Genomic DNA, 27,077 nt, shown 5'->3' with positions numbered 1-27,077 from the left:
GGGCAGGTAGGGCAGGACAGAGCTCGGCAGGGCAGGGGATGGTGGGCAGGCAGGCAGGGGAGGGCAGGGCAGGCAGGACAGGGCAAGGCAGGGATGGAGGGAGGAAGAAGTCGTGGGCAGGCCGTTTCCCCAAGGTGGCTTCACACCGAACGAGGCTCACAGCGACTCTCTAGGCCTGGCTGGTAGGGCTGGACCACTAGGACGCTTGAACAAGATGCCCTCTGTGTGAGAAGGATAATCCAGCCCTGGAGGGGGGGCGTTGGAGGTGCTGGGGAGAATGCAGAATCCACTGAGCGGCAATGGCAGCCTCTTCGTGTGCACCCCCAGACAAAGTCACCCCGACACCATGTGCGTGGCCTCGTTCCAAGCCAAGGAAGCTTTCCCAGACATAGGCGCGCCCATGGATGCGTGCCTCTCAAGCCAGGATAGTCTTTCGGCATCAGCCTTCGTTGTGGGTGTGTTATGGGCTGGGTTTAACACAGCTGGGCTGGGACGGGCCATTCAGCGCTATGGTTCATGCTCACAGCACAGAGGGTGGGGACAGTGAAGAAGAGAGATGGCCATGGTAATGAGGATACTGGTGATCCTGATGGCGGCAATGTTATTGATGGCAGGGGTGGTGGTGGGGGGGACGTGAGGAGAATGACGAATGACAGCATCGTAATGCAATGATGGCAAACGGGGTGGTGACGATGGTGATAACAGTGACAACGTTGTTGACAAGAGCCCACTCACCAGCTTTCTCCTGAGCGCTTAGATTTGACTCACTGGTTCATGGGCCCCCTCTGTGTGAAGGCTCCGTAGTCACTGACCCTGTCCCTGGCTGGCTACCTGGTTCCAGACAAGTTATTTCCTCCCTCAGGGCCCCGTGTCGTGTCCTTGCCTGTCCAGTAGGGACAACATGGCAGCTCTGCATCCCAGCCTCACTCAACCTCTGCCTCCATGCAAGTGCTTGGGGCAAAAAGAAGCAGGTGGCTGACCCCGTCCCCCACACATTCTTCTCCCTGGGCCCTGCCCCTGGGTGAGGCCATTGAGGATCTCAGGGTGACTGGCTAGTGTGTCTGCTGAGGGAGATGAAGGACGCTGAAGCAAGGGGCCAGTGCCATTCTGATTCCCTTAGTCCACCACACATGGGGAGGGGGGCAGTGCACGGACACCCCCATCCCCAGCAGAGAAGCTCCCGGCCCCAAATGTCAGTGGTGGCCGGGCTGTGGTAGGAGGCCTGGCAGGGAGGCCACAGGAAACCTCCTAGTCTCCCCATCCCTCCTTCTCCTGCAGTCACATTATCTGGCTCTCTCAGGACTCAGGCCTTCTGAACAAATGCAAAAACAAGCCCTGAGTATCACACTCTCACAGGCTAGCAGGCAAAAGCAGAGGTGGCAGGCTGGGCCCCTGCCCCAGCTGGCATCCCGTCCCTCTAGGTGAGGATATGGGGGAGGGGCGAGGGGGACGGTGAAGTGTCCAGAGAAGGTGCTCCTTGTGTCAGAAGCCTCCTGTCCACAAGGCAGCCAGCTCAATGGGAAAGCTGCACATGGTCTGAGGCTGGTGTGTGGTTTTCATTCCATGCAGTTTGCCTGCAGTAAGTAAAACTCAGCCCCTGCAAGGTGCACTTGTGATATGTGAAATCCTCCAGAAGCAAGAGTCACAGAGGCCGGGCGGCAGAAGGCTAGCTACCAGGGGGCTGAGATCTGAGGATCACGGTTGGAAGCCCACCATGGCAGAAAAATCCCCATGAGACTCTCATGTGTCTCTGAGCTGCACCCAGAAAGAAACTTGAGAGTCACCTGCAACCAGTGTGGACCGGCCTGGTGGCCTGGCCTGGTGGCCTGGCCTCAGCTTTAGCAGTGGACAAATGGACATGAGTTCCCACCCCACCTCAGCTGCCTGCTCCCCTGAGACACGGCTGGATCCCCTGGATCTCCCATCCACCAGCCCTCCCCATCCCCCCCCCCCCCGCCACCCCCTGTAGGTCTGAGCCGCCCCCCTTAGACTCCATCACCCTGTGATAGAAGCCACTGGCAGCCTATCAGAGAAGCCTATGCAAATGAGCCCTCCTTGACTCAATAGCATTCTGGGAGGGGCAGGACGCTTCCAGAAGGCTTTCTCTTACCCAGGGCCTTTGGGGGTTCTCTTCTTGGGGAACAGAGTCAGCAGGGCCAGCTGCTTTGCAGATCAGGGGCTGGGAGCGGGGGTGACGGCAGATGAGGAGAGGGTGGGGACACATCCTGAGCCCTGGACCGCTCCTATCACACCGCTAGACATGGAGGGGGGACATTCTCAGTCCACTCCTCTGACCCCTTCGTGCCCAGCGTTGACAAGACGTGTCACCTTGACAGTCGGCAGAGGACCCAGGCCTTCTCAAGTCCATGAGTTTCCTTATCTCCCAAGAGAAGCTATTCAGAAACTGATAAATTCACTTAGAATCATTGTGCTTGTACATAGGGATATATGTGAGGTTTCCACTGACACCTGACACCGGAGCGTGAGCCAATCAGATCAGAGACCATCACCTCAAACACTTGTGACTTCTTTGTGATGGGGTAAAATATAGCTTGCTCTTTCCTTCCCTCCCTCTCTCCCTCCAGCTCTGTGTCTGTCTGTCTGTCTGTCTCTGTCTCTGTCTCTGTCTCTCTCTCTCTGTCTCTTTCTCTTTCTCTGTGTCTGTGTCTGTCTGTCTGTCTCTGTCTCTCTCTCTCCTCCCTCCCCTTCCCTTTCTCCCCTCCCTCCTCCCCTCTCTCTCCTTTCTCTCTCATCTTGGAGCTTGAACTCAGATCCTTGTCCTCTCATTTGTCTTTTCCAACTTCAAGGCTGGTACTCCACCACTTAAACTGTACCTCCACTTTGAGCTTTTTGCCAGTTTGTTGAAGATAAGAGACTTTCATAGACCTTCCTGGCTTGGGCTGACTTTAAACCACAATCCTCAGATCTCAGACTTCTGAGGAGCTAGGATGTCAGCCATGAGCCACGAATGCCTGGCTGTTAGCTGTTTTGAAGTAATTACTGTCTATCATAATCACCCTTTTAAATTGTTTTTTAAAAAACAAAAACCTTTTCTTGGTGGTCCTGAGGTTTGAACTCAGGATTTCACACTTGCTCAGCAGAGGCCTTCCCACATGAGCCATGCTTGGACCTGTAGTTTTCCTCATACCCAGAAGACTATTTTTCTAAAAAGTTCCAGGTTTGCAAGGATTGGCCAGAATTGTACCAAGATTTCCCTATACTCTGGACCTGCACTCGCTGAGCCAACACCCCCCACCAGAGGCACCTCTTTGAATCCAGGCACCCACCTGGACTCTTCATTTCCACGACCTGCTGCTGTGTGGCATTGCACATAGGACTTAACCCCTCCAGCAACATTATGAAAGCCACAAGAGGTAAACAATTGTCTGGGACAGGGCCACTCATCCAGTACATGCTCAATAAACATCAGCTTGGGTAACTATTAAGAAATCGTGTCTCCTATGGGGACTCACTCACCCTCCCACTTTCAGTGAAGCATGTGGATTGGCCCTGTTTTTTCGGCTGAGGAAACTGAGTCACGCAGAAGCCACTTGCTTAGAGCCCACCATGGAATCCAGCTTGGAGCTGGGCTAGCTCCCTGTAGGCCGGTCTGACTTTGACCCCTTTGGGACAATGGTCACAGCCAGCGAATGAGGCCATAAGGCTGGTTCATGGAACAGGAGGACATGGAATCGTGATATTTATTCATAATGGGCACCATATGGTCCCTCTGATGGTTATTTATTTTTAATTTCATTACATCATAGCAGATGGCTGGATGTCAAAGGCCAGGATGCTAATAGCATTTTTGCCTGCTCTTTATTTTCCTGAGCTTTTCACTCAAGGCGGGTGCTCTACCACTTGAATCATACACTTTTGACTTTGCTGCTGGTTAATTGGAGGTAAGAGTCTCCTGGGGGCTTTTTCTACCCCGACTGGCCTCAGTCGTGCATCCTCACATCTCAGCCTCCTGAGTAGCTAGGGTTACAGATGGAAACCACCAGTGCTTGGCTATGAGTTCCTTAAACCAGAAAGAGAAAGGGATCCTGGGCAGACAACCCTCATATTCCCAGTAAATGTGTAAACAAGGGAGACCTCTGCATGTACTATATGTGAACATAATAGTATATACTTGTATATATTTAACTCATCAACTAATATGTCCCCAGTCTAGAAGGGAAAAGGAGGTACAGAGAGGTCAATGGCCCCCTCAAAAGGCCTGGTGAGGCCTACCTTAGCACAGTGACTGTTCCACCCCTCCGCCCAGTTAGTGCCTCACGCCCTGCCAGCCTGGTGGTTTCTGGTATGGTTTTATTTTTCCCCAGGGTGAAACTGAACTGTCACCTCTGGAGTTTCCTGGAGACTCCACAGATGGTGGCCCTTCCCAGCGCTCTGACACCAAGCCATCAACAGCTTTTATTTGGCCCCGATTGGGAGATCGGGGAGTCATCGGATCCCTGGGGCCTGTCCCCTTCCACCCGGCCATGGCTGGAGCCTCAGGACTCGGGCCCCTTTCACCACAGGACAGGCAGTGCCCGGGCCATGTGCCTCTCATTTCCCTTCTCACAAGAGGCTCCACCCAGCACTGCTTTTCCTTGGCAGCTCAACCCATGAGGTGGGCACTGGTGCTAAAAATAGACTGTGTTGAGCTAGTCGGAGGCTTCTGCACACTGCACACCGCAAACACTGGAGCTGCAGACACCTGAAATACAGACTGCCAGCACCCAGAGCTGACAGTCTCACCACAGACGCCCTCTGCAGGAATCGGGGATGCCTCCACACCACTCAAGGGGGCATTGAGGCTCAGGCGTCAAGCACAGTGAAGAGGTGGAACAAGGGGGAGACAGAGACGGAGAGAAACAGAGTTGGGGGCGGGGCAGATATGGAAATAAGGGGTGTTTGAGATCTCTTTGAGGATGGTGGACTGTCCTGCCTAGGACTTCTGGTTCTAGAAACATCCAGCACTGTGCTCTCTCCATTCAATCCTCTCCTCCTGAGGTTTCTTGGGGTCCTACTGTGTGATCGAGGCTGGGGATAAAGCCGCAACTATGTGCAGTGCTGTCCCACCTACACGGGGCTCCGATTCCAAGATGCCACCAGTGGCCCTGCAGGATGGTACAGGTGACACAAGCCCATTCTTTGAATGAAGGGTGTCTCAGGCTCATTAGCGCCCCCTAAAGGACGGATTATGGACCTGACATGGAAGGAGAACAGAGAGCTTTAGATAGGAAAAAAAAACCCTCCTCCCCCCACCTCCCCGGGCCTTCAGGCTGCTGATGGGAGCATGGGAGAGGGGTAAGGAGCAGAGCTCTCCTTGAGATTTGCTGGAACCCAAGACACTCTCCCTGCACTGGACCCCCTCACCTCACAGAGGCCATTGGCATCTTCTCATCCTGATCCAGCTGAAGAAATGTTCTGCATCGACTGTCTTCGTACAGGGTCAGTGTGATCACGAATGCCAGTGGAATATGGTCAGGACGGCCAAGCTCCATGAGCCCTGTGTGCTTCTCCAGCTTTCTGACCTGTTTCTCTACAGTTCCTTCACCTGGAACCTTTGCATTGGCCAATCCAAGGACCCTGTTGTGGGGCAGTCCCTCCTGTAATCCCCCCAGGCAGTTACAGACCCTTTCTGCCTGGACTACCAATGCTCAGGAACCCACACACCAGAGGCCCAAGCCTCCTGAGGCCTGAAACCTAAGGCTGGGCACTTACTGCGTGTTTGTAGTTGCCACAATTACAAAGGGATACAAGGATTGATGCATGGCTGAGATATAGGCTTTATGGGCATCTGGTCCTAGATTGGCAACACAGCTGCCATTTATAAACTGCAACTCTCAACTGGTTATTTAACTGCAACATCTACTATGGGGTTTCTTGTTGTCTGCTGTAGTTACTGTTTACATTGCTTTCTCCCTTGGTTGACTGTGAATTCCCTGAATGTAGAGATTTGATTGTTTCTGCATTCCTAGCACACACACATAGTAGACAGCCAGCATGTGTTTTTAAGTTAATGGGGAAATGAATGGGTCAAGAGTTCGTTGGATCAATGAACTTAGTACAGTTCAGATATATATGTATTATGTATGTACGGATGGACAGAAGGATGGATAGATGGATGGATGGATGGATGGATGGATGGATGGATGGATGGACAGATGACTTGTTTTAATGGATAGATTGGTAGCTAAAGGGATGGATGAATGGCAGATGGGTAAGATGGCTTTACGAATGGTTGGAAAGGTAGACTGATGGATGAAAGAGAGATGGATGAGTGGATGGATATATACATGGCTTAACTTAATGAGTAAGTGGATAGGGGACTGAGGGACAGATGAATGACAGATGGATGGCTTCATGAATGGATGGACTGGTAGACTGAAGGATGAAGAACAGACACATAGGCTGTTTGGATGGATGGATGATGGATGGTTGGATGGATGGATGGATGGATGGATAGATGGATGGATGGATGGATTGACAAGGGTGTGGATTTGTGTCTGCTTTGTTCATTCATGTCTTTCAAGTTTCTGGTAGGTGATTGGTTCCTGGTAGGTCCTCAGTACAGAGTTCCTGAATGTGTTGATGGCAGACTATACCCTGAACTGCAATTAATCCCCCAAGCTGCTGTATGGGCTAGGAGGGGCAGTCACAAGGCTGAAGATGGCCATAACACCCCTTGCTGGTAGGACTAGGAAAAAACACTACCCCCTGGAGTTTGGCTACTTTGTATCCACAGGTTCAATATTAAGAGGAAATACTCAGGGAGAGGGGAAAAAAGCTCCATCTGTACTGAATACGCACAGGATGTTGTTTTCTTTCTGTTAGTCCCTAAGTTTTGACATTTACATACTACTAGATGCTGCAGGATGTGTGTGCAGGTTTGCGTAGTTTCTGTCAAACACTGTGCCGTGTGTATCAGGGCCTTGAACATCTGAGGACTTGGGGCCCATTCCCTAGGTATGTTGAGGATCACCCACAAGACCCCCAGTATGACTCAAGCCCCAAATTCTATTTTGCTCGAAGGAAAAGGCAGAGTTCTGAAGGACTCAGGTTTGGGCTGTGGTACAGTGGGGCTCCCAAGAGGTTTTGTGTCATGGATGGTCTCCTCTCTTTTATGGGCCTCAGCACTCCCCCCAAAAAAGAAAAATTGCTCAGGACCCCTTTAAAGTCTGTGCTTCCGTGAGGGGTTCTTCAGGTCTGCACCCTTCTGTTTTGCAGGTAGCCAGAAGCCTGACTGGATAAAGGCCTGGCTCCAGACTCTGGCTCCAGAACCCGGGTGCTCCAGGCTTGCTCCCCAGCTGTAAAGAGACAAGAATCAGTGTCCTCGGAGGACGAATCCCACAGGCCTGAGGAGCTGAGAAAGGGCTAAGAGTGACCTGTTGGTTTCCCAGAGTGACCCTGAAACTCTCCACCAGTTGCAATCTCCAGCGTTCTCTGGGAACTCAGAGGCCAAGAACAAGATGTAAGGGAAATGGGACCATTTGCTGTGTGCTTCCTTTCCTTCCCTCGCCCTCCCCAGAAGTTCAACTTGACCTCAGAAGCCAGTGAGCTTTGTCTTCAGCCAAGCCCTGGACCTGCCTCCTTCCTCTGGCCTGCACTATTCCCTTCTGTAGAGGAATTCAGACTCAAACTCTTGCAGGGGTTCCATCTGGAAGGGCAGCTTGGGAAACCAAGGCCCCTCCATCCTCTCCCCAGCATACCAGCTCAGCCCTAGCCAGCAAGTCCGGAATGACCCTGCTATGGCCAAGCTCTGGTTCAAATTCCAGCGGTACTTCCGCCGGAAACCCCTGCGCTTTTTCACCTTCCTGGCTCTCTACCTGACAGCTGGAAGCCTTGTTTTCCTGCACTCTGGATTCGGGGGTCAACCTGCTGTCTCACAGACCCAGGCCAGCCCCGTGGTGGGGGGCCCGGCAGAGGGCATCGCCGCTGATCTGCCCTTCCAAGGCGATTTGCATCTGGCCAGAGGTTTTCGGGATGTGGGGGAAGCTTCCAGCATTGCTCGCAGATATGGGCCCTCCTTCAAGAGCAAAGATACCAACGAGAGAGCCAAGATGGGTGACTATGGTGGGGCCTGGAGTCGAGCTCTCAAGGGAAGAGTGGTCCGGAAGGAGGAGGAGGAGCGAGGTAAGAGCAGGGTGAAGGGGGGAAGACATGGAGGGGGGAGTTGGAGGGGAAACAGTTGTCCATCTGCAGCAATGAACAGGAGCCAGCTATGCTACCATGACCACGCCCTGGCTAGCTCCCTGACAAGGAGAAAAGTGAAGCTCAGAGACACAGCTTGCACAAGGTCATACAGCTTGTGGCACAGAACCTTTCGATTGGAGCTCCAAACCTGTGAAGTGGTCTCAGGCCTTACCACCTCTGTAAACATTTTTTCCAGTTTCCTAACCTATATGACAATCCATACAACCACCCTTGGCTGAAAATGTCTGAGACAGGGTCCTGCTGTAGGCACCTCTGCAGGTGTTGAATTGTCACCATTCTTTGCATTGCTGTTACTTCTATGTTGTTCCTGTGTGACTGAGAAAACAGGATCCTGGATCCAGTTAACAGATGTGGAAAACAAGGCCTGAAGACATTGCCTGGGCCTTTGTCCATCTGACCAGCCTGCTGGGGTAGAAGCCATGACATAATCCATGACAGGATCACAGATGCAAGTTTCTAGAGTCCTGGGCAGGATGGGTGAGGAGACAGGGAAAAGGCCTCTCTGCCTGTCATGGGGGTGTATCAGGCTTTGCAGAGGGACCCCAGACTCCTTTCTTCTTCCCCTAGACAGTTCCCTGGATGTCCTAGCTCATCCCACCTCTTCTTTGGCCACAGCCCCAAGTCCCCAGAGTTCTTTTCTTTGCAGCATTTGTCACCATCTGAAATCATCATGTGCATGTGTGCCATGTGTATGTGCAAGTGTGCTTGTGTGTGGGTGAGTGGATCCCCACACCCCACCCCGCACCCCCCCCCCCATGACACAGCTTCAGGAGGTTTGGCTCTGCTTCTTCAGCACCAAGGACAGCTCCTGTGCACAGATGGCTCTTGATGCCCGTGGCACAGTGGATGGGGATGAATGAGTGAGTGAAGGACGCTGCCTCGGCCCAGAGGACCTCTGGGGCCAGCCTTGCCCACCCCCGCAGCACTGCCCCCTCCAGCTCAGCAAACAGTCCTCCTCTGTGTTCCCGGCTTTGGCCACTGAACACACAAGAGATGGCCTCTGGTCTTCTAGATTCTGTGGAGAACAGTTTCTTGAGCTGCAGCGCAGCAATGGCCCCTCACGGGTCCCAAGAGCCCTCTTCCCATGGGTTCTATGCCCTGAAGTTCAACACAACACAGGTGACCTCTATGCTGAACCTGCTCCGAGTTTTAAATTTCTTGTCAGAGTCCCTAAGCTATACGATGTCTCCACTATTTACAGAGCTGTTGCATTGCATAGAGTGTTATCTGTGGGTGATAATAATTACAATGTGTGTGTGGGGGGGGTGTGCATATGCATGCATACGTGCGCCAGTCCTGAAGCTTGAACTCAGGGCCTGGATGCAGTCCCTTGGCTTTTCTTTTTTCTTTTCTTTGGTTTTTCCCAAGGCTAGTGCTCTAACACATGAGCCACACCTCCACTTCTGTGTTTTTTGCTGGTTCATTAAAGAGTCTCCCAGACTTTTCAGCCTGGGCTGGCTTTGAACTGTGATCCTCACCTCTCAGCCTCCTGAGTAGCTAAGATGAATTGGCATCTGGTTGATTTTCATACATTAGAGTCACATCCCACAGTGTTGTGCCTTTGCTGCCATTAGCAGTCATAGCTGATCAACATTGGGCCGTGGGTTTGGGGTATCCCATTACCAGTGACTCACTGTCCCTTCCAGTGACCACAAACTCTCAGCCTTTGCTGTCCTATTTCACAGGTGGCAAAACTGAGACTCCCAGAGAAAACACTTACTCTGACATATACAGATAACCATTGGGAAAAACAGACAGGAAGCACTTAATTGTGACACTTGGAAGAGCTGAGTACACCATATTAGTTGTCCTCTCCCCCGCAGCCCAGCAGGTTGCGTATTCTACACGATGCAAAGAGAGATGAAAAGGCACCCTACCACGTAGCCTGAGCTCTCAAGGCTTTGAGCAGCAACCCTGGAATCAGGGAGTGTTCCTGACAAAGCACAAATGCAGCCTTTGTGTGGTGAACCTGTTCAAAGTGCAGTGAGCAAAGACAACACAGTACATTAGCTGTAATAAAAGCAAGACTCACCTCTGGCTTGAGGCTAACTGAGTATGTTGGGCTTGTTCCAAAGCTGGCAGAGCTGTCGAGGATGTAGAAAAGTCAGAATCTGTCCTGGCCCAGGGGCAGGGAAGGGAGGCACTGCATTCAGATCTGGCTAGCTCAGGGCAGGAGGTCTGGACCTCTACGTTTTAACGTGCTGGTCACCTTGCTTTGACCTATCTCAGAGTGACTCTGGAGCAACCAGAGCAAGCTTCCAATCTCAGCACTGCAATTTGCTGGCTGTGCAGCCCTGGGCGGATCTCTATGACAAAACAGATAACGAGAGAGACGATCACACAAGACAGATGTATTGTGTGCCCCTTACATGGCAGGCCCAGCTCGGAGTTCTGTCCACTCTTGTTTACCATAGGCTGCAGAACGGTCCTGACAGGGAGCTTATCAACCTTACCTCATCCCATAAATGAAAACGCAAGCCCAGAAAGGCTGAGTCATTAGTTAGATCACAAAGAACTCCTGGGGCATCTTCTCAGAGGCTCTCATCTGTAATCCTAGCTATTCAAGAGATCTGGAGGATGAAGGTTCAGAACCTACCTGGGCAGAAATGCCCAAGAAGAAACTATCTCCAATTTAACCAGCAAAAATCTGAGCTGGAGACATGGCTTATGCGGTAGAGCATCAGCCATGAGCAAGCAAGCTGAGCCAAGTGAGAGGCCCTGAGTTCAAGCCTTGGTACCAGCACCAAAAAAAAAACCCACATATCTACATCATAAGTTCTTTTGGAATGAGAAGAGACTTTATATAACTACAGGGTAGCGTTATACTGTATCACATTTCCCATGAAGACCAAGAAAACATTCACACCTTCAAGAAACTAAGTGTGGAGCTTACCGCTGAGTGGCAGTGGTCCTAATTTGAAACTGTGCTTTGGGTAAAATCATTACCCCGTGACACACTGTGCAGTACCTTTTCCCAGCACTGTGAATGGCTTGTTTCCTGGCCCACTGACCTGCATTTCTGGCCTGATATATGCAGGACGCTGTGGTACATCTATACAGATGACTGGGCAGACATTTTTCATGCTCACTGCAGAAAGACCAGGCCTCTCTGTAGGTCACCTGCCAGTCATCCCTAAGGGTGACATGGTCACTGAGACTGAGAGCCATCCAGGCCCAGTGTAGAAATGTAAACCTCCAGAGACTGCCATCCCTGGGCTGCCACCATCCTTTAGAGGGGTCTCAGCTTGGGCTGCTTGGGGCTCAGTTGTTGCTGGGAGACCCTAAGCCTGTGCCCGTGAATGTCTCCCTCCTGCTCCCTGTTGGTCTCCAGAGCCAGCAGCCTCACCCCTGGCCCTCCAATGCCCACCAATGCTGGACCAGCCCCAGCCCAGCTCATGGCTTCCATCTCCTGTTCATATTCAGAAATATTCACATTGGTGCCAAAGCTCAACAGGCCTCACAGCCCTTCCTTCCTTCCTAACCGCTTTGGCCCCAGCTGCTTCTGACATTTTTCCTCTTTCCAAAGCCAAGTACATGGGCTGTTACCTGGATGACACCCAGAGCCGGGCGCTGCGAGGTGTGTCCTTTTTTGACTACAAAAAAATGACCATCTTCCGTTGCCAGGACAACTGTGCAGAACGGTAGGACCTCAGACATGCCCCGTGGTTAACTCCTATCCCCTCCGGCCCCCTCACCCCAGCCGAGCTGTCCTTGATCTTGTGGCGGGAGGTCGTGCAGGAGGTGGAGCACAGGAATGTGAGGAAAGGGGCGGGGAGGGGAGTGCAAGGGCAGGTATGCATGTGCATATGTGTGAATGAGCAGGAGTGTCCAGAGCGTGTGGAGTTTGGCTTGTGCCATGGCCTAAGATCATGCCAGGAGTGAGTTAGCAGTGGGGTGTGTGTGTGTGTGTGTGTGTGTGTGTGTGTGTGTGTGTGCTCACACCAATACACTAGCACCTTTAAGGAACAAGGGGCCTTGTGTGCAGGAGATTGTGAATGTGTGTGCAAACATCCAGATTTGTGTGTGAGCCACGGGTACCCAGCCTGGGGGCTTCCGCCTTTGAAAGGAAGGACTGAATGTCTTGGGGAATGCACTTTAGAAGCACAGCCCTCCAGATCAGAGGCTCTCCTGGCCTCCTTGCTCTTCCCCTGGCTCAGCTCCGCCCGGGATGGAATGCTCTCCTTCCCTCCAGACCCACCCCCCTCCAGGGAAGGCAGCGGAGTTGCTCTTGCTTTGTGATAAGTGGATCCTGTTAAAGATGCTTGGGGTGAGGCCATGGGGTGGCCCTGCCATGCCACCCCATGAGTCAGGGGTCTGAGGAGTGAGGAGGTGTGAGTCAGGCTGGGTCTGTCTGTCTCGCCAGCATCTTGGTAAACACCCCCCAGGTGGTGACAGTCCATGGGAGGCTCCCCGTGGGGCTGTTTTGAAGAGCCATGCTGACTCTGGGGGTCACTTGGGGTGAGACAGTGCCCCAGCCCAGCCCCCACCTGCGCCTGTCACTGCTTAGGGATGTGCTGAGCACCGAATGGCCTTTTTAGGAAAGGATTCCACCGCTAGGAAAGGGGCCTGGGCTGGCTCGTTCTTTTTTTTTTAGGGGAAGGAATTTTTTTACTTGGCAGGAATGTGGGCTCAGTTTTGACATCTTGCAAGGAGCTCACAAGACTCCTGCCTCCTTCACTTCACCCCAGCTCCTTTGGGGGACATGGAGACCTCACCCCCCTCGGGGGGGTGGATATGCTTCGAAGGGAGGTTGGGGTCTGCAGAGGTGACTGTCTTCCAACCACAGAGGAACAAGAGGATGGGGAGGGTGTGGGGCACCCCAGAGACTGGTGTGAGCGTGTGTGTGTGTGTGTGTGTGTGTGTGTGTGTGTGTGTGTGTGTGTGAAAAAGCAACAGGAGAAAGAGAAAAAGGTAAACAGAGAGATGTGGTGTGGTGAAGGAGTATCAGGTGAAAGGAAGGAGTGGGGTGTCTCTGTGGGAAAATGTGTGTACACAGCAGATGCACGGGTCTCCCTGCCCCCCCTGGCCTTTCGTGGCAAACCTGTCCCTGTGGTATGCCCTGGCCCTGTTCCTGGCTCTCCTCACTGCCCTGGGTCAGTCTCCCCATCTCCTGGAGGCCCCTGTCAGCCTGGCCTCTATGGGTGGGTCTCCCTGGTCCCTTTTCTGAGGAGATATTCTTGTCTTAACCCCACCCTGGGCTGCCACGGCACCCGTTGCCCTGCCTAATGGCTGCCTCCTACAGGGGCTACCTGTATGCTGGGCTGGAGTTCGGCGCCGAGTGCTACTGCGGCCACAAGATCCAGGCAGCAAATGTGAGCGAGGCAGAGTGTGACATGGGGTGCAAGGGCGAGAGGGGCAGCCTGTGCGGCGGTGCCAACCGCCTCTCCGTCTACCGGCTGCAGCTGGCCCAGGAGTCGGCCCGCAGGTGTACGTGAGTTGGCCCTGATCCTCTGCTGCCTTGCATTGTACAACCCCCAGCCACCCCCATGTCTCCCTGCACCCTCCACAGCTCCCTGTCACTTAGAGGCTACCACTGGCCTCCCAGCCCTGCCTTGCTAAGCCGTGTTCAGCATCCCTACCTCCCCGTGACTCCTCCCGGGCTTTGCACGGGCTGACAGTTCACTGGTTGAGTGGGATCCCAAGGCATTATGGGAAGAAGTATTTGAGTGGGAACCCAGGCATGATGGGAAAAAGATTCATTTAAGCAAGAACCCAAGGCATTATGGGAAAACGCATTTGAATGGGAACCCAGCACATGATGGGAAAAAGATACATTTGAGTGAGAACCTAGAGCATTATGGGAAGAAGCACCATGTTGGGCCACTTGTTGTTTGCCATGTGTTAAGTCCACCATTTTCCCCCCATCTACCTAACTAAGTCCTAACTCTCCCTCAAAGACCCTCCAGCCTCCACACCCCTTCCAAGGAGGAGGAAGATGAAGAGGTCAGGAGCCTTCCCCGATAGGTGTTGTCCCACCGTTGTCCCCTTCCTGCAGGAGGTGGTATCTAAAAACAGTCTGTAACTGGCATGCCAGGCCCTGAACCTAGGCAATGGAGAATAATTATGTGTGTTTTTCCTGGCCTCAAAGTACTGGGGTATCTGAGAGAAAGCCACTGTAGTGAGAGAGGTCCGGATATGGCAGAGACAGATAAGGAGATTTGGCTGGGGTGTGTCATTAGCCTGACATTAGCCAGACTTCCCCTGTGGTTAATGTTCTGTTGGCTGGAGAATCTGGACATTCTCTCTCTCTCTCTCTCTCTCTCTCTCTCTCTCTCTCTCTCTCTCTCTCTCTCTCTCTCTCTCTCACACACACACACACACACACACACACACACACACACACACACACACACATCACTGGAATCTGCTATGACAGGTATTCTGTGCACATCTCTATGGGCAGGCTGGGAGGTTGCTGGGCCAGCTGGTGGCAGGGGCACAGCCAGCCAAGGCTGGTGGGATGCTGCTGTGCCCCTCAGAAGGCCCACCCCGTGTGAGCAGAAGCACTGTGAAGGGGCATTGTAGCATTCAAGAAAACCATCATGGCCTTGTATCCATGAGGCATTGTGGTCCTTCTTTCAGCAAGTGGGGACCTGGGCTCTGCATGCCACCATGTAAGTCTCAAGGCCTTGGCACCTGCCCCCTGGAGACTAAGGGGCACTCTCTCAGTTACTTCGGCTGGGATCAGAACGGAGGCAGCAGAGACAGGAAGACAGGAGGTGGTTACCAAGGGCGCTTGGGAACCATGGCAACATGGCATGTGGAAAGAGGATCCTAGGACCTCCTACCAACCCAAAGTGCTTGGTTGGCTCCAGAATGAACTAGACCTGGAGCGGAAGGGCTGAGCAGGGGACAAAGTACAGTCCCTGTGACAGAAAGCCACGTGCTCCAGCTGTGAGTCAGCAAAGGCCATGGGTGGAGTCCACGTTCAAGGCCCCTCCCTCGGCTGTGGCTCCATCTCACACAGCACAGGGAGAAGAAGGGGCTGGGTTGGACACCTGGGAGAGGCGCCAAGGAGGAAGGGAAGGAGGGCAGTTTCATCATAGGAGCCTTGACAGGTCCCTCGGAGAGGAGGGATGCGTACCCAGACTCAAGACAAGTGGCCAAGGAATTGGGTCAAAATCTAGGCAACCCTAGATGGCTGGTGATAAAGCCCCTGGGGGAATTTCAGGAAATAATTACCTGCATGATTAAGTTATTTACTTATTTTTGTCAGTTATAGGGCTTGAACTCAGAGCTTGGGCACTGTCTCTGAGCTCTTTTACTCAACGCTAGTGCTCTACCATGTTGAGCCACAGTGCCACTTCTGGTTTTCTAATGGTTAACTGGTGATAAGAGTCCCATGGACTTTCCTTCCCAGCTGGCTTTGAACCATGATCCTCAGACCTCAGCTTCCCAAATAGCTAGGATGACAGATGCAAGCCGCCAGCCCCTGGCTTAGCTGCCTGATTCCCGCCCCAGCCCCAAGGCCAAGATGCATCTCGGAAGTCAAGCAGGGATTTGAACCCAGATCTCTGGCTCCCAGATTGGATTGCTCACACTACAGGACTGGACACGCTTTGGCTCCTTGAACTGGATTCCGGAACCCAGCTCCTCTTTGGGGGAAGGGAGTTACTTGTTTGGAGTCCAGCTCCTCCCTCCTCTGACCCCTGACCCCACCTACCTTGGCCGCTGACTGTAAGCAATCTGAACTTTCCAGACCTTCACTGTGATGACTGGTGCCCTTGGCTTCCTGGACCTGGGATCTGGCATACACATCAGAACAAGCATGTCCTCTAGGCTGGTGGCATATGGCCCTAGCATGTGGTACAGCGAGCAGAGCAAAGGAAGGAACCCACCAGGAAGCCGGTATGGTGCAAACAATTCCATTTGTACAGTCATTAGCTGGAAGGAACACTGTCTCCTAATGCTGTTCCCTTGAGCGCCAGCACAGAACTCGGTCTGACTGCAAACAGGCTTCTTGTCTCCCAAGCACGGCATTGGTGGGTCATCGACCCCAGGTATGGAGCCAGTCTACAGATCCTCGAGGCCATGGAAGGTCCCAGCTGGAGCATTACAAGCCAGCGGAGGGAATGTCTGCACACAGGCAACTGCTGCTTCGCCTCGACACAGGCCCCATGCCTGGGCACTCTCGGATCTTGTTAGTAAATATACCCAGCTCGAGAGGAGAGGGGTTCTGCTAGCCACCTGAGGACGTGAAGAATGATAGAATGTCACACACTGGTTCATTTGCAAGATCCGGATAGCGAGATTCGTGAGACCTGTGCTGATCATTAGGTATCCTCTGTGCTTCCAGATACACACGAGGCTGAGATCTGGGGCTCCAAGTTTGAAGACAGCCAGGGCAGGGAAAAGTTGATGAGACTCTTATCTCCCACAAACCAGCCAAAAAGCTGAAAGTGAAGCTGTGATTCAAGTGGCAGAGTATCAGCCCTAAACAGAAAAGAGAGACTGTGAAGCCCTGAGTTCAAGTACCAACACACACACACACACACACACACACACACACACACACACACACACACACACACAGGAGCTCCACATTCTCACTCTGGTGGCTGTCCAAGGTGCTGGCTGCCCTGGGGAGAGGCAGAAACCTTTAATGAATGCAAAGCAGCGGCTCCCAGGACCCAGGCCAGCCTTCCTCTTCAGTGTTTATCACTCTGCCTTGATGAAGACATCATGAAACTTGCACTTAAAAACCTAGATGCCCAATTTGTGTGATGGACCTGATGCCTGATGGAAATGGAAAGGATTTTGCTCGACATTGGTGCTTTTAGCTCTTGGATACCTCATTCCAGCCTCAGCAGAGGGCCATGTGACGCCCAGGCAGGTCTGGAATCCTACACCATATCCTAGGTTTTTTTGTTGTTTTTCTTTAAGGGAATAGGGCCTTATGCTTTTTACTTGAGGCTGTGACCCTATTATTTCTGCCTTGTACACAGATGGGATGACAGGAACTTTTTATCCTGTCTTCAAACTTCCATCCTCCCATCTCTCTGTAACTCAAATGACATGTGTGCCCCACCATGCCAGACCTCTGAATTTTGCTATTTCATAACAAAACCTCCTGGGCTCTCTCTTCTGTGTGGGGCCAGTGTGGTGGCGATTAGAAGAACTGTTTCCTTCTGCATCCTAGAGGAAGGATGGTCTGCATTTCTCCCCTGACTGACACCCAGGAAGACAAGAAGCCTCTGCCCGATGTGGGCGGGCTGGGGTTTGGGTAGACCTTGCTTGTATGCACCCCCATTTCTGTCTGTGTCAACTGTGACCGCGTGCCTGGTTCTCTCAGAGCCTCTGGTATCTCTGCTGTAACATGGGGACAATTTGCAACCCTGCCTGTCCTACAAGGCCAGCCAATTCATGCAGTGGAACCTCCAACAGCCTGAGGGAGCCTTCCATGCTGTCTAACTACAGCAGGCTTGAATGCTCCTTGGATGGTGAGTGTCTTTGTGCAAGCCAGGCCCTGACTGTAGGAGGTGTGTGGCCATGCATGGCCTCCAGCTCACCCCTGGGCCTCTTCCCTGCATCTTTAATGCAGTCCAGCTTGTCCTAATTACCCCGGGGGCGGGTGGTGGCTTTCAAATCAGGAAGGACTCTTCCATGCCCACCTCCTGCTGACGCCTGCTGACATTTACCTCTGGCTTTGTGTGCGTGAAACAGCAGAACAAAGGTATTCTGGGACTCGGGAGACCTCTGCCGCTACTTCCAGACTGCGTGCTTCGGTGAAGAGTCAACTCATGCTCCTGCTGCTGGCCTCCTGCTGGTAAAAGGCCCAAGCTGCTCGGGTCATTGCTGTCCACAAAGAAGAGCTGACATCTGTGTGGCTTCTGCAAGCCTCCCACTCCTGCCACAGAGCCCGAGGGGGCTTCTGGGAAACTCACATTGTCAGCACGTGGAGAAACTGAACGACAGTGGCTCACGCCTGTCATCTCAGCAACTCAGGAGGCTGAGATCTGAGGATACGGTTCAAAGCCAGCCGGGGAAGTCCATGAGACTTCCAGAAAACCACCAGAAAACCAGGAGCGGCGCTGTGGCCCAAAGTGGTAGAGAACCAGCCTTGAGCAAAAGAGCCCAGAGCTCAGGCCCTGAGTTCAAGCCCCATGAATGACAAAAGAAAACAATGAAAAGTATCATTCATAGCCCCCAGCCCCAGAGTCCTGCGAAAGGGGCAGTCCCCTATGGCTTCCTTGGCACACACGTGCATTGGTGCCGACCCCTCTGTCCCCCTCCCTGCCCCCCCCACAGGCATATCAAACCCCAACTAGCCAGAAGCCCCTGCCATCGGCTCCTGAACTGTAACTTCCGAAACCCAAGCTTGCATGCGCCTGGCAAGGCTTTTCTGGAAGTGGATGGGCTCAGCATCCGGGACTTTGTGGATGGCACCTGTTTCACGCCCCCGACATCAGCAGTGTCCTTTGTGGCAGGAGGATTCCACTCCAGATCAGACGGGGGCTGGGGGAGAGGAAGCCCAACGGGACCCTGCAACACATTCCACAGGGCCTGCTTCTTTTTAGGTTTGTTTTGTTTGTGCGGTACTGAGATTTGAGCCCAGGGCCTCTCTGCTATCGGAGCTATACCTCTGGTCCTGTTGGCTTTTATTAATTTTTTTAATATACAATTTCATGCCTCCTGTTCCGGTTGACCTTTGCCCTCCATCAGCATGTCCTGTGCGCTAGGATTCCAGACTCTCCTCTTAAGGAAAGACAACTCCATCATCTAGTTTCACACGCACACACAGGCAGAGCTCCTCAGAGCTGGGATGAAGGGGGGGGGGCAGCAGAGGCCTCCCTCCCCTGCCCTACCCCCTTCCCATCTTCCTCCACACCCAGAGCTGGCTTTCGACACCAATACTTGCTGGGCTCTGCCTAAGACGTGACACAGCTTCAGGGAAACTGCTAAGGGCTGGGACTGTGGATTCATGGTAGAGCATGTGCAAGGGTCCTGGATTCTGTCTCCAGCACTGAGAGGAAAAACTCCATTAGAGAGTCAGCCATGGCTTCTGAATTTCCGATGCTTGCTAGTGTACAGCCGGGAGTTTGCAGGTTGAATTTTCTTGAGTCCTCATGCACCATCCCATGCAAACTGTAGGTGAGGGGCTCAGTTTGGGGCTGGTAGAGACCAGGATGTGATACTGGACCTTTTGCTCCCTTCCATTCTCAAGTGCTCAGAATGGGAAAGGGGAAAGGGGCTGGCGTGCTGAAGAACAATGTGGTTTGTTTCTTCTGCATCTGCCTGCTTCGGCTGGCTGTATAACCGTGGGCAAGTGGCTTGTCTTCTCTGAGCTTTCCCTCCCCACAGTGTCCTTTCAGCAGGGACTCGGCCTTGTCCTGGTTCTCACAGGTTCTTTCCCCTCTGGCTTCAGACGGCAGCGCGGTGTTCCGGGGCTGTTTTCGCAGGCCGGACAACCTCTCCCTGGCCTTGCCTGTAACAGTAGCCATGTCCAACATGTCAGTGGACAAGTGCGTGGATCTCTGCACGGAGAAGGTGTGCCTGGGCCTGGGGGGAGGGAGAGGGGGAGAGTCCTCTCACCACCCCGGGGTGGGGGGAGGCATCCAAAGGCTTCAGGATGCCCCCCATATATGCCAGGGTGAAGGACTGCTCCAGTCCCTAATCCTCTGGCTCCCTGCACATCTGATACAAAACGAGTGCTGTGTGCACAGTCTCTCTCCTGTGTAGTTCAGGCAAAGGAAGTCTGCACTGTTCCTGGAGATGCAGCCCCCACCCCCACCCCCTCCATCCTCTCAACCTGCCCCCCCCCCACCCTTGGTTGGATCCACAGACACAGAATCCACAGACAGGGAGCGCAGATGGTGCCTGGTGCCGTTTCTATAGTAACGGGACAACCCAGGAATCTATGGGATGTTTCCTTCCTACAAAAACTTCCTGTAGCACCGGTAGGAAAAAAGAAAAAATGTCCTTGGAATTTGAAAAAGAATTGAGTTGAGAGCCGGACACCACCGCCGGTGCTCGTGTCTGTCCTGGGGAGGCTGAGGTCTGAGGTCGGGGCTCACGGGTCCTCTCCCTGCCCCCCCCACCCCCAGGAGTTCCCGCTGGCGGCTCTGGCGGGCACCGCCTGCCACTGCGGCTTCCCCACCACGCGGTTCCCCCTGCACGAGCGGGAGGACGAGCAGCTGTGCGCGCAGAGGTGCAGCGCGGAGGAGGTGGAGAGCTGCGGGACCCCCAGCTACTTCATCGTGTACCAGACCCAGGTGCAAGGTCAGCCGCGGACGCGGGCGCGCCCAGGGCGCCCCAGGCGCGCGGGGGGCCTGTTGGGGTTCGTCCTGGGCGCGGGGTGGGGGCCCGGCCGGTCCCCTCTGCCCGGGGGTGGCTGACCCCTGCGCGTCCCCTGCGCCTTCCCAGACAACCGCTGCATGGACAGACGCTTCCTGCCCGCCAAGTCCAGGCAGCTCATCGCTCTGGCCAGCTTCCCCGGGGCCGGCAACACCTGGGCCCGCCACCTCATCGAGCTGGCCACGGGCTTCTACACCGGCAGCTACTACTTCGACGGCTCCCTGTACAATAAAGGTGAGGCCCGCGCGGTCCCCGGCCCCGGAGCCCAGGCCTCAAGGCTCCCCGGGTCGCACCAGCCACCGTGTCCTGCACCTCGCAGGTGCCCAGCCAATGCAGGAGTGGAGAACCGAGCCCCCCGACCCCGCACTCCCGGGGCCTCCGGGGGGTCAGGGGCCTCCTGCCTCCTCCCAGCCTCCCTCACCTCTGTCCTGGCAAGGGTTCAAGGGCGAACGGGACCACTGGCGAAGCGGGCGCACCATCTGCATCAAGACGCACGAGAGCGGCCAGAAGGAGATCGAGGCCTTCGACGCCGCCATCCTGCTCATCCGCAACCCCTACAAGGCGCTCATGGCCGAGTTCAACCGCAAGTACGGCGGCCACATTGGCTTCGCCGCACATGCGCACTGGAAGGGCAAAGGTAGGGCTCGAGGAGGGAGGGGGCGTGGCTGGAGCGCTGGGGGCGGCATGGGGGGGGGGGCTTTGGCATGGGCGGGGCTTCTGCAAGGCAGTGCTGGAGTGGGGGGGATGCAGGGGGCCCGGCCGGGCTGTCACCACATCCACCAGTATCAGCCCCTGGCATGGCGCAGGACACAGGACGCAGAGTGAGATTCCGGAGATGGAGCCCCAGCCTCCCACTTCCTACAAAAGCTGCTTAACCTCCCAGAGCTGAGACCCACCCCCCACCCTCTCCCCATAAAGGGGGAATTAAGCCTGCAGAGCGGCGAGGGAATGCAAGATCTTGCAGTCTCAGTCTCCTGAGTGCTGGGATTGTAGGCATGCCCCACCATGCCTGGCAAGAGTTAACTTCTGAACCCCCCCCACACACACACACAAGAATACCACCCATTTAATCGTTGGGACAAAACCAAAGTCACCCCATCTTGTTCTTGGTCCTTTCCAAGTAGAGCTGATTTGAAACCCCTTCCCCCCCCCACACACACATACACCCCACTTGGTTCTATCACATTAGTTTTATAACCTCCCTGGAGGTAGTCCAAAGCAAAATTTTATGTTATATGATTACACAAGGTGAATTGTTCTGGATCTGTTTAATGAAATAGAGACCGTGTTTAACGATTCCATAGGGGATGAGGGACAGTGCGGCTATTAATCAGACTCGGGTTCTTCCTGTCCCTGAGAAGCTGGAGCAGAGACTGACCAGCCTGTGCCCAGCCAGCTGGACACACCTGAGGGACAATTCCCAGAGCATCTGATACTCGTTATTGCCAGATCTGAGGCACTGATCAATTACCAGGAAGCCTGAGCTAATTGAGGGCTTTTGTTTTAATTTTTATACTTCTTTCCATTGAGGTAATTTTAGCAGCTTGGCTGATGGGGATGGGGGCGCCGAGTGGGTAAATACCTGAGGCTAAAACAGCTTGGAAGTCTGTTGTGCTTTGTGAGGGGCTCGGGCCCAAGTGATGGGGTGTTGGGGGGGGTCTCAGGAGAGGCTGGGGGCCAGCATGAGCCTGAGACACTGTAAAAGTAATCACCATTCATCCAGCCTCTTTCAGGCTCTGTGCAGGATCCCTGCGTGCAATCCACAAGACTTCCATAGGAAAGAGGTCTCAACAGGTTTGCCATTTGCCTTTAGGTAAACTGAGTCTCAGAGACACCAAATAACATCTCCAAGGTCACACAGTCAGGTGGAGAGGAATTGGGTCTTTGAACCTCTACCATCCGACTGCAGAATTGTCTAGGAGTATCTGCTTAGGAGGTGGAGATGGGATAGATCACAGTTCAAGGCCAACTTGGTCAAAAGTTAGCAAGACCTCCATCTCAACCACCAAGTTGGGAATGGTAGTGAACTCTGGTGAGGCCCACAGTCCAGGCCAGCCCAGGACAAAACAAAACAAAAATGCAAAGCTCTATCTAAAAAGATAAAGTCAAAAAAAGGCTTGGGGTGTGGATCAAATGGCAAGTGAGCATGAGGTCTTTAGCTCAAACCCCAGTACCACTGAAAAAGTTAAAAGTGGAGGTACAAGCCAGGAACCAATGGCTCGTGCCTGTAATTCCACAGGAAGGGGAGTTGAGACCTGAGGATCATGGGTTGAAGCCAACCTGGGCAGGAAAGTCCAAGAGACTCTTAGCTCCAGGTTACCACGGAAGAGTCAGAGTATGGCTGTGGTTCAGGTGGCCAATTGCTAGCTTTGAACCAAACAAAAAGCAAAAGCCTCAGGGAGGGCACCTAGTTCCTGAGTTCTTGCTCGCAGTCCAGCATCAGAGGGCAGGGGTGGGGGTCAAGGCACAGCTGATTGGATCAAGTGTTCGTGTTTTTTGTAAGACCACATTGTGTAGCCAGGATTGGCCTTGAACTCACTTTCTAGCCCTGCTTAGTCTCAAACTCAATCCCCTTACCTCTTCCTCCCGAGAGCCAGGATTATAAGCAGGCACCACCACACCTGACCTGGATCAGAGGCATTTAGGGAGTCATTGGGAGACTAGGAGCCCTGCTCAGTCTGCAGTAGACGTGGGAGTGGATTTGAGCTCTGCCTTAGACACCCACTGTGAGCTCTAGGCAAGTTGTGCCATGTCTGTGAACCTCACTTCCTCTGTCAGAAACACGGGGTGGGAATTCTTCCTGGCTGGGTGAGGACTCCATGTGAAGTGCTCAGCACACCGCTAACACCCAGCAGATGCCCAGCAGATAATGGGGTATCAGCCTGGTCCTCAGACAAAGCAGCCGTGCCCTTCCAGTGAGGTGTCTCCGTCTGTACCCAAGGCCTAGGTCAGCTGGAACTACCCAAGGGACCCCAGCCACCCTACACACAGACCGGAGAGCGCCACCTAGCGCCCCTTCCTCCCAGAGGTCAGGAGCAGCCACACAGCGGCCAGATCTATTTTGTGCTGAATGTCAAGCACCATCTGGGCCACCTGGGCTTTCCTCGAGACTGTGACTATAGCAGGGCAGCTGTCCTGAATCCCAGAGGTGCTGCAAGATGACAGAGGAGAGGGACACATTCTGAAAAGTAAAACCAACAGGTACTCTTGGTACAGTGCTCACAGTCACCCAGACACAGTGACTCTCAACCTGTTCTAACAACATGGGCTCCGTGAGTCCAACCCATTGTCAATAACGCAGTCAAGAACTTTTAAAAACAACTTCTCTGCCAGCATCAATATTTCCCGAGCAGTTGCTGGGTTCCGGGAGGGGCCTAGGGGAGCAGGAGTCACAACAAGTAACAGGAACTCGAGCTGCTGTTCCAATTTGGCAGCTGGAAATTCCAATGTAGTTCAATAGCCCTTCATGGAGCCCCTGCCGTGTGCAAGTGGATGAGCGACGAGGAGGGGTTTACAGCTGGTTGCAGGTGGCTGGAAACAAGCAGATCCCAGGATCAGGAAGCTCTTTTCTGCCTGTCTGGCCTCCACACCCTGGGCCTCCACACCCTGGGCCTCTCTGCCTCCTCGCTGGTGGGGAAAAACCAATAAGTAGCCCCCTCCTTTCAGGGCAGTTGATAAGATTGAAGATGAGAACTTGCCTCCATCATCCAAAAAGAATTAGGACTTATTTGTTTGGGGGGTTGGAACTCAGGACCTTGAACTTGCCAGTTAGCTGCACAGACACTCTACCACTTAAGCTACACTACCAGACCCCCTTTTTTTTTGGCAGGGGAGGGTGGGGGGGTGAGGGGGGGGTGGGGGGGTGGGGGGGTGGGGAGTGGTCATGGGGCTTGAATTCTGGCCTGGGCGTTGTCCCTGCGCTCTTCAGCTCAAGGCTCCCACCCTACCCTTGAGCCATAGCCCCATTTCCTCTTTTCTAATGATTAATTGGAGATAAAAGTCTCAGGGTTTTGTATTGCCTGGGCTGGCTTAGAACCAGGATCCTCAGATCGCAGCCTCCTGAATAGCTAGGATTACAGGTGTGAGCCACTGTGCCCCCCCCCTGCTTTTTTAACCCAGTTAGAGTAGCCTTTGTAGGTCAGGGTAGCATATTTTCTAGGTCAGAGTACTGTATATTATTGTGGTGGAGTGCCATATATATCTATGGTGGAATGCCACATATATCTATGCTGGGTGCCATAGATTTCGACATTTGGGGTACGTATGTTTCCATGTCGGGGTAGCACCCATTTCCACGTTAGAGGACATACGTGTTATTAGAGCACAGATGGCAGGGCTCTGCTTGGCTCGCAGTAAGCTCCAGGTGAACTTTCCTGCCTACGGAGGAGACGATGCGGCGGGGGGCGCGGGCACGGGAGGCTTGCGGCGTGTGGAAGGCGTGGGCTAGGTGTGTCCTTGGGGGTCGGGGTGGTTGTGGGCACCGTGCCAGGGTCGGGGCGGCCCTGCTGCCCCTCCATGCCTGCCCATCCGCCCGCCCCGTGTTCCCCGCAGAGTGGCCGGAGTTCGTGCGCAACTACGCGCCGTGGTGGGCCACGCACACGCTGGACTGGCTCAAGTTCGGCCGGAAGGTGCTGGTGGTGCACTTCGAGGACCTGAAGCGGGACCTGTTCGCGCAGCTGGGCCGCATGGTGCGCCTGCTGGGCGTGGCGGCGCGCGAGGACCGGCTGCTGTGCGTGGAGAGCCAGAAGGACGGCAACTTCAAGCGCTCGGGGCTGCGCAAGCTCGAGTTCGACCCCTACACGGCCGACATGCACCGGACCATCGCCGCCTACATCAAGATGGTGGACGCCGCGCTCCGGGGGCGCAACCTCACCGGGGTGCCCGACGACTACTGCCCGACATGATGCCCCCGGCTCCCGCCTCGCCCCGCGCTTCCCCGCATGACGCAGGGGGCTCCGGGACCCCGGACGTGGACCCTTGGTCTGTCCCCGCGTCCCTGCCTGCGCATCACTCTGGGGTCCACTGGTGGGAAGAGGGGGAGACACCGCTGGGCCCCTCCCCCATGGTGGTGACAGCGGTGGGGGAGGAGACGCTGTCACGAACACACGTGGGCGCCCTTCTCCACCCCACTCAGGAAGCGGTGGGACATGCATCGTGGGGCTGGGCACAGCGGGGACCCAGGTGCCCGGGAGGATTTCTTGGATCGGACCCTAGGAGGGCAGCAGGCTGGATGTGTTCCCCATGTAGGGCTGAGGAAGGGCCCTTCCTTCCCACCTAGTACCTGGGGGAGCAAGGGGAGAAATCTTGGGGTCTTCTGTCTTACTTCCAGGGTCCTCAAACATAAACAGGGACACTGCTCTTTATCGTGGGATCCAACATCCACTACCCTCTGCCCTCCTGCTCCCTCCCAGGGCACCAGAGGGCGCCGCCCCCATCCACAAACCCCCAACTACCTTCCCAGGCCCCAGGCCTCCCTTCCATGGCAGCCCAGCACCCCCTCTTCCCTCCAGAGCCCTTTGAGGAGAGGGGAGACAACCACCTCCTCGTTTCTGTCATCCGAGACACCAAACCAAAGGATTTCTGGGGACCCGAATCACCAATGTCCTGTTACAAAAAAGAAAAAAAGCATGGATTCAGGATCCCATCCGTGTAATGCCCCACCTCGGGTGCCTGTGGCTCCATCATGTACATACGAAAGCCATAGTCACAGCCTTTGCTCCTGTGGAGTGGTCCCTCCCCCCCATGTGGTCCTTCTAGGGTGCACGTGAAGGCCTAGCTAGCCAGGGGACTCTGGAGAAGGCAAGTGAGAAGAGATTTATTTTTTTAAGAGAAATATGACTAATACATTCGGGCCCTTGGATCTTAACCAAGCAAAGAGAAAGGACTCGGGCCTGAACCTGTGTCTCCTCTCCAGTGCCCTCATCTGTAGGGTTTGGGCCAGCCCAGGACTCAGCCAATGGGCTCTGAATGTATTTTGTAACCATGTTTCTCCCACCCACACCCCGGGGCTACTTTCTAGTCTTCTTTTATGGAGACCCCTGGCCTCCCTGCCCACTGGGAGGTGGACTCTCTAGCTCTCTCTCCCGGGAGAATCTTGGTCCAAGCCCTGGGACCTGGCCTTCTCTGCTGGGGTCCTTTAACCACAGCTTCTCCCTAGGGGTCCCTCAGGCCAGTGTCTATCATTAAAGGCGAGTTTTGTTGACAATTTGACCACGTGGTAGAGTGTTGTGAGGGGGGGGGCTTTGCAGGAGGGGCTATTTGGGGGGCCGGTGCCTGTGGGGATGAATTATATGGGGGCTGAAAGACATCTGAAGAGGAGCTTGAACTCCGCCTAGGTGCTGTCCCTGAGCTCTTCTAGCACTAGCACCCTACCACTTACAGCCACAGCTCCACTTCCAGGAAACTGGTGGTTGATTGGAGATAAGAGTCTTACAGTGTTTGAACCACGATCCTCACATCTCGAGCTTCCTGAGTAGCTAGGATTACAAGTGTAAGCCACCAGTACCTGGCCCTGCTTGGCTTTGAGCAAAAGGGTTATCTATGGGGGAGAGGTCCCCTGTCTCTCTGTCTGTGAGAGA

General features: G+C 54.1%; 1 protein-coding gene across 3 annotated transcripts in view; it reads left to right on the top strand.

The window, feature by feature from the left end:
* The window catches only part of Wscd2 (WSC domain sialate O sulfotransferase 2), a 46,222-nt gene extending 19,513 nt beyond the window's left edge, over positions 1 to 26,709 (top strand). For 2 of the 3 annotated variants that reach the window (XM_090320342.1, XM_090320344.1), the window contains exons 2-9: positions 7,219 to 8,124; positions 11,732 to 11,846; positions 13,448 to 13,632; positions 19,571 to 19,692; positions 20,250 to 20,424; positions 20,569 to 20,733; positions 20,936 to 21,136; positions 25,051 to 26,709. In XM_090320342.1, coding sequence (XP_090176468.1) covers positions 7,740 to 8,124; positions 11,732 to 11,846; positions 13,448 to 13,632; positions 19,571 to 19,692; positions 20,250 to 20,424; positions 20,569 to 20,733; positions 20,936 to 21,136; positions 25,051 to 25,403 — 1,701 coding nt within the window. In that variant the 5' untranslated portion in view covers positions 7,219 to 7,739 and the 3' untranslated portion in view covers positions 25,404 to 26,709. Of the gene's footprint in view, positions 1 to 3,180; positions 3,375 to 7,218; positions 8,125 to 11,731; positions 11,847 to 13,447; positions 13,633 to 19,570; positions 19,693 to 20,249; positions 20,425 to 20,568; positions 20,734 to 20,935; positions 21,137 to 25,050 lie in introns of those variants that run through there. The other variant, XM_090320343.1, reaches the window with a different exon arrangement.
* Positions 26,710 to 27,077: the final 368 nt, after the last annotated feature.

The sequence above is a fragment of the Megascapheus bottae genome, chromosome 28 (genome assembly GCF_031878675.1).
Source record: "Megascapheus bottae isolate mThoBot1 chromosome 28, mThoBot2.hap1, whole genome shotgun sequence".
NCBI classification, from domain to species: Eukaryota; Metazoa; Chordata; class Mammalia; order Rodentia; family Geomyidae; genus Megascapheus; species Megascapheus bottae.
Note: the sequence above shows the minus strand (reverse complement) of the source record. Positions and strands in the feature narration are given on the sequence as shown.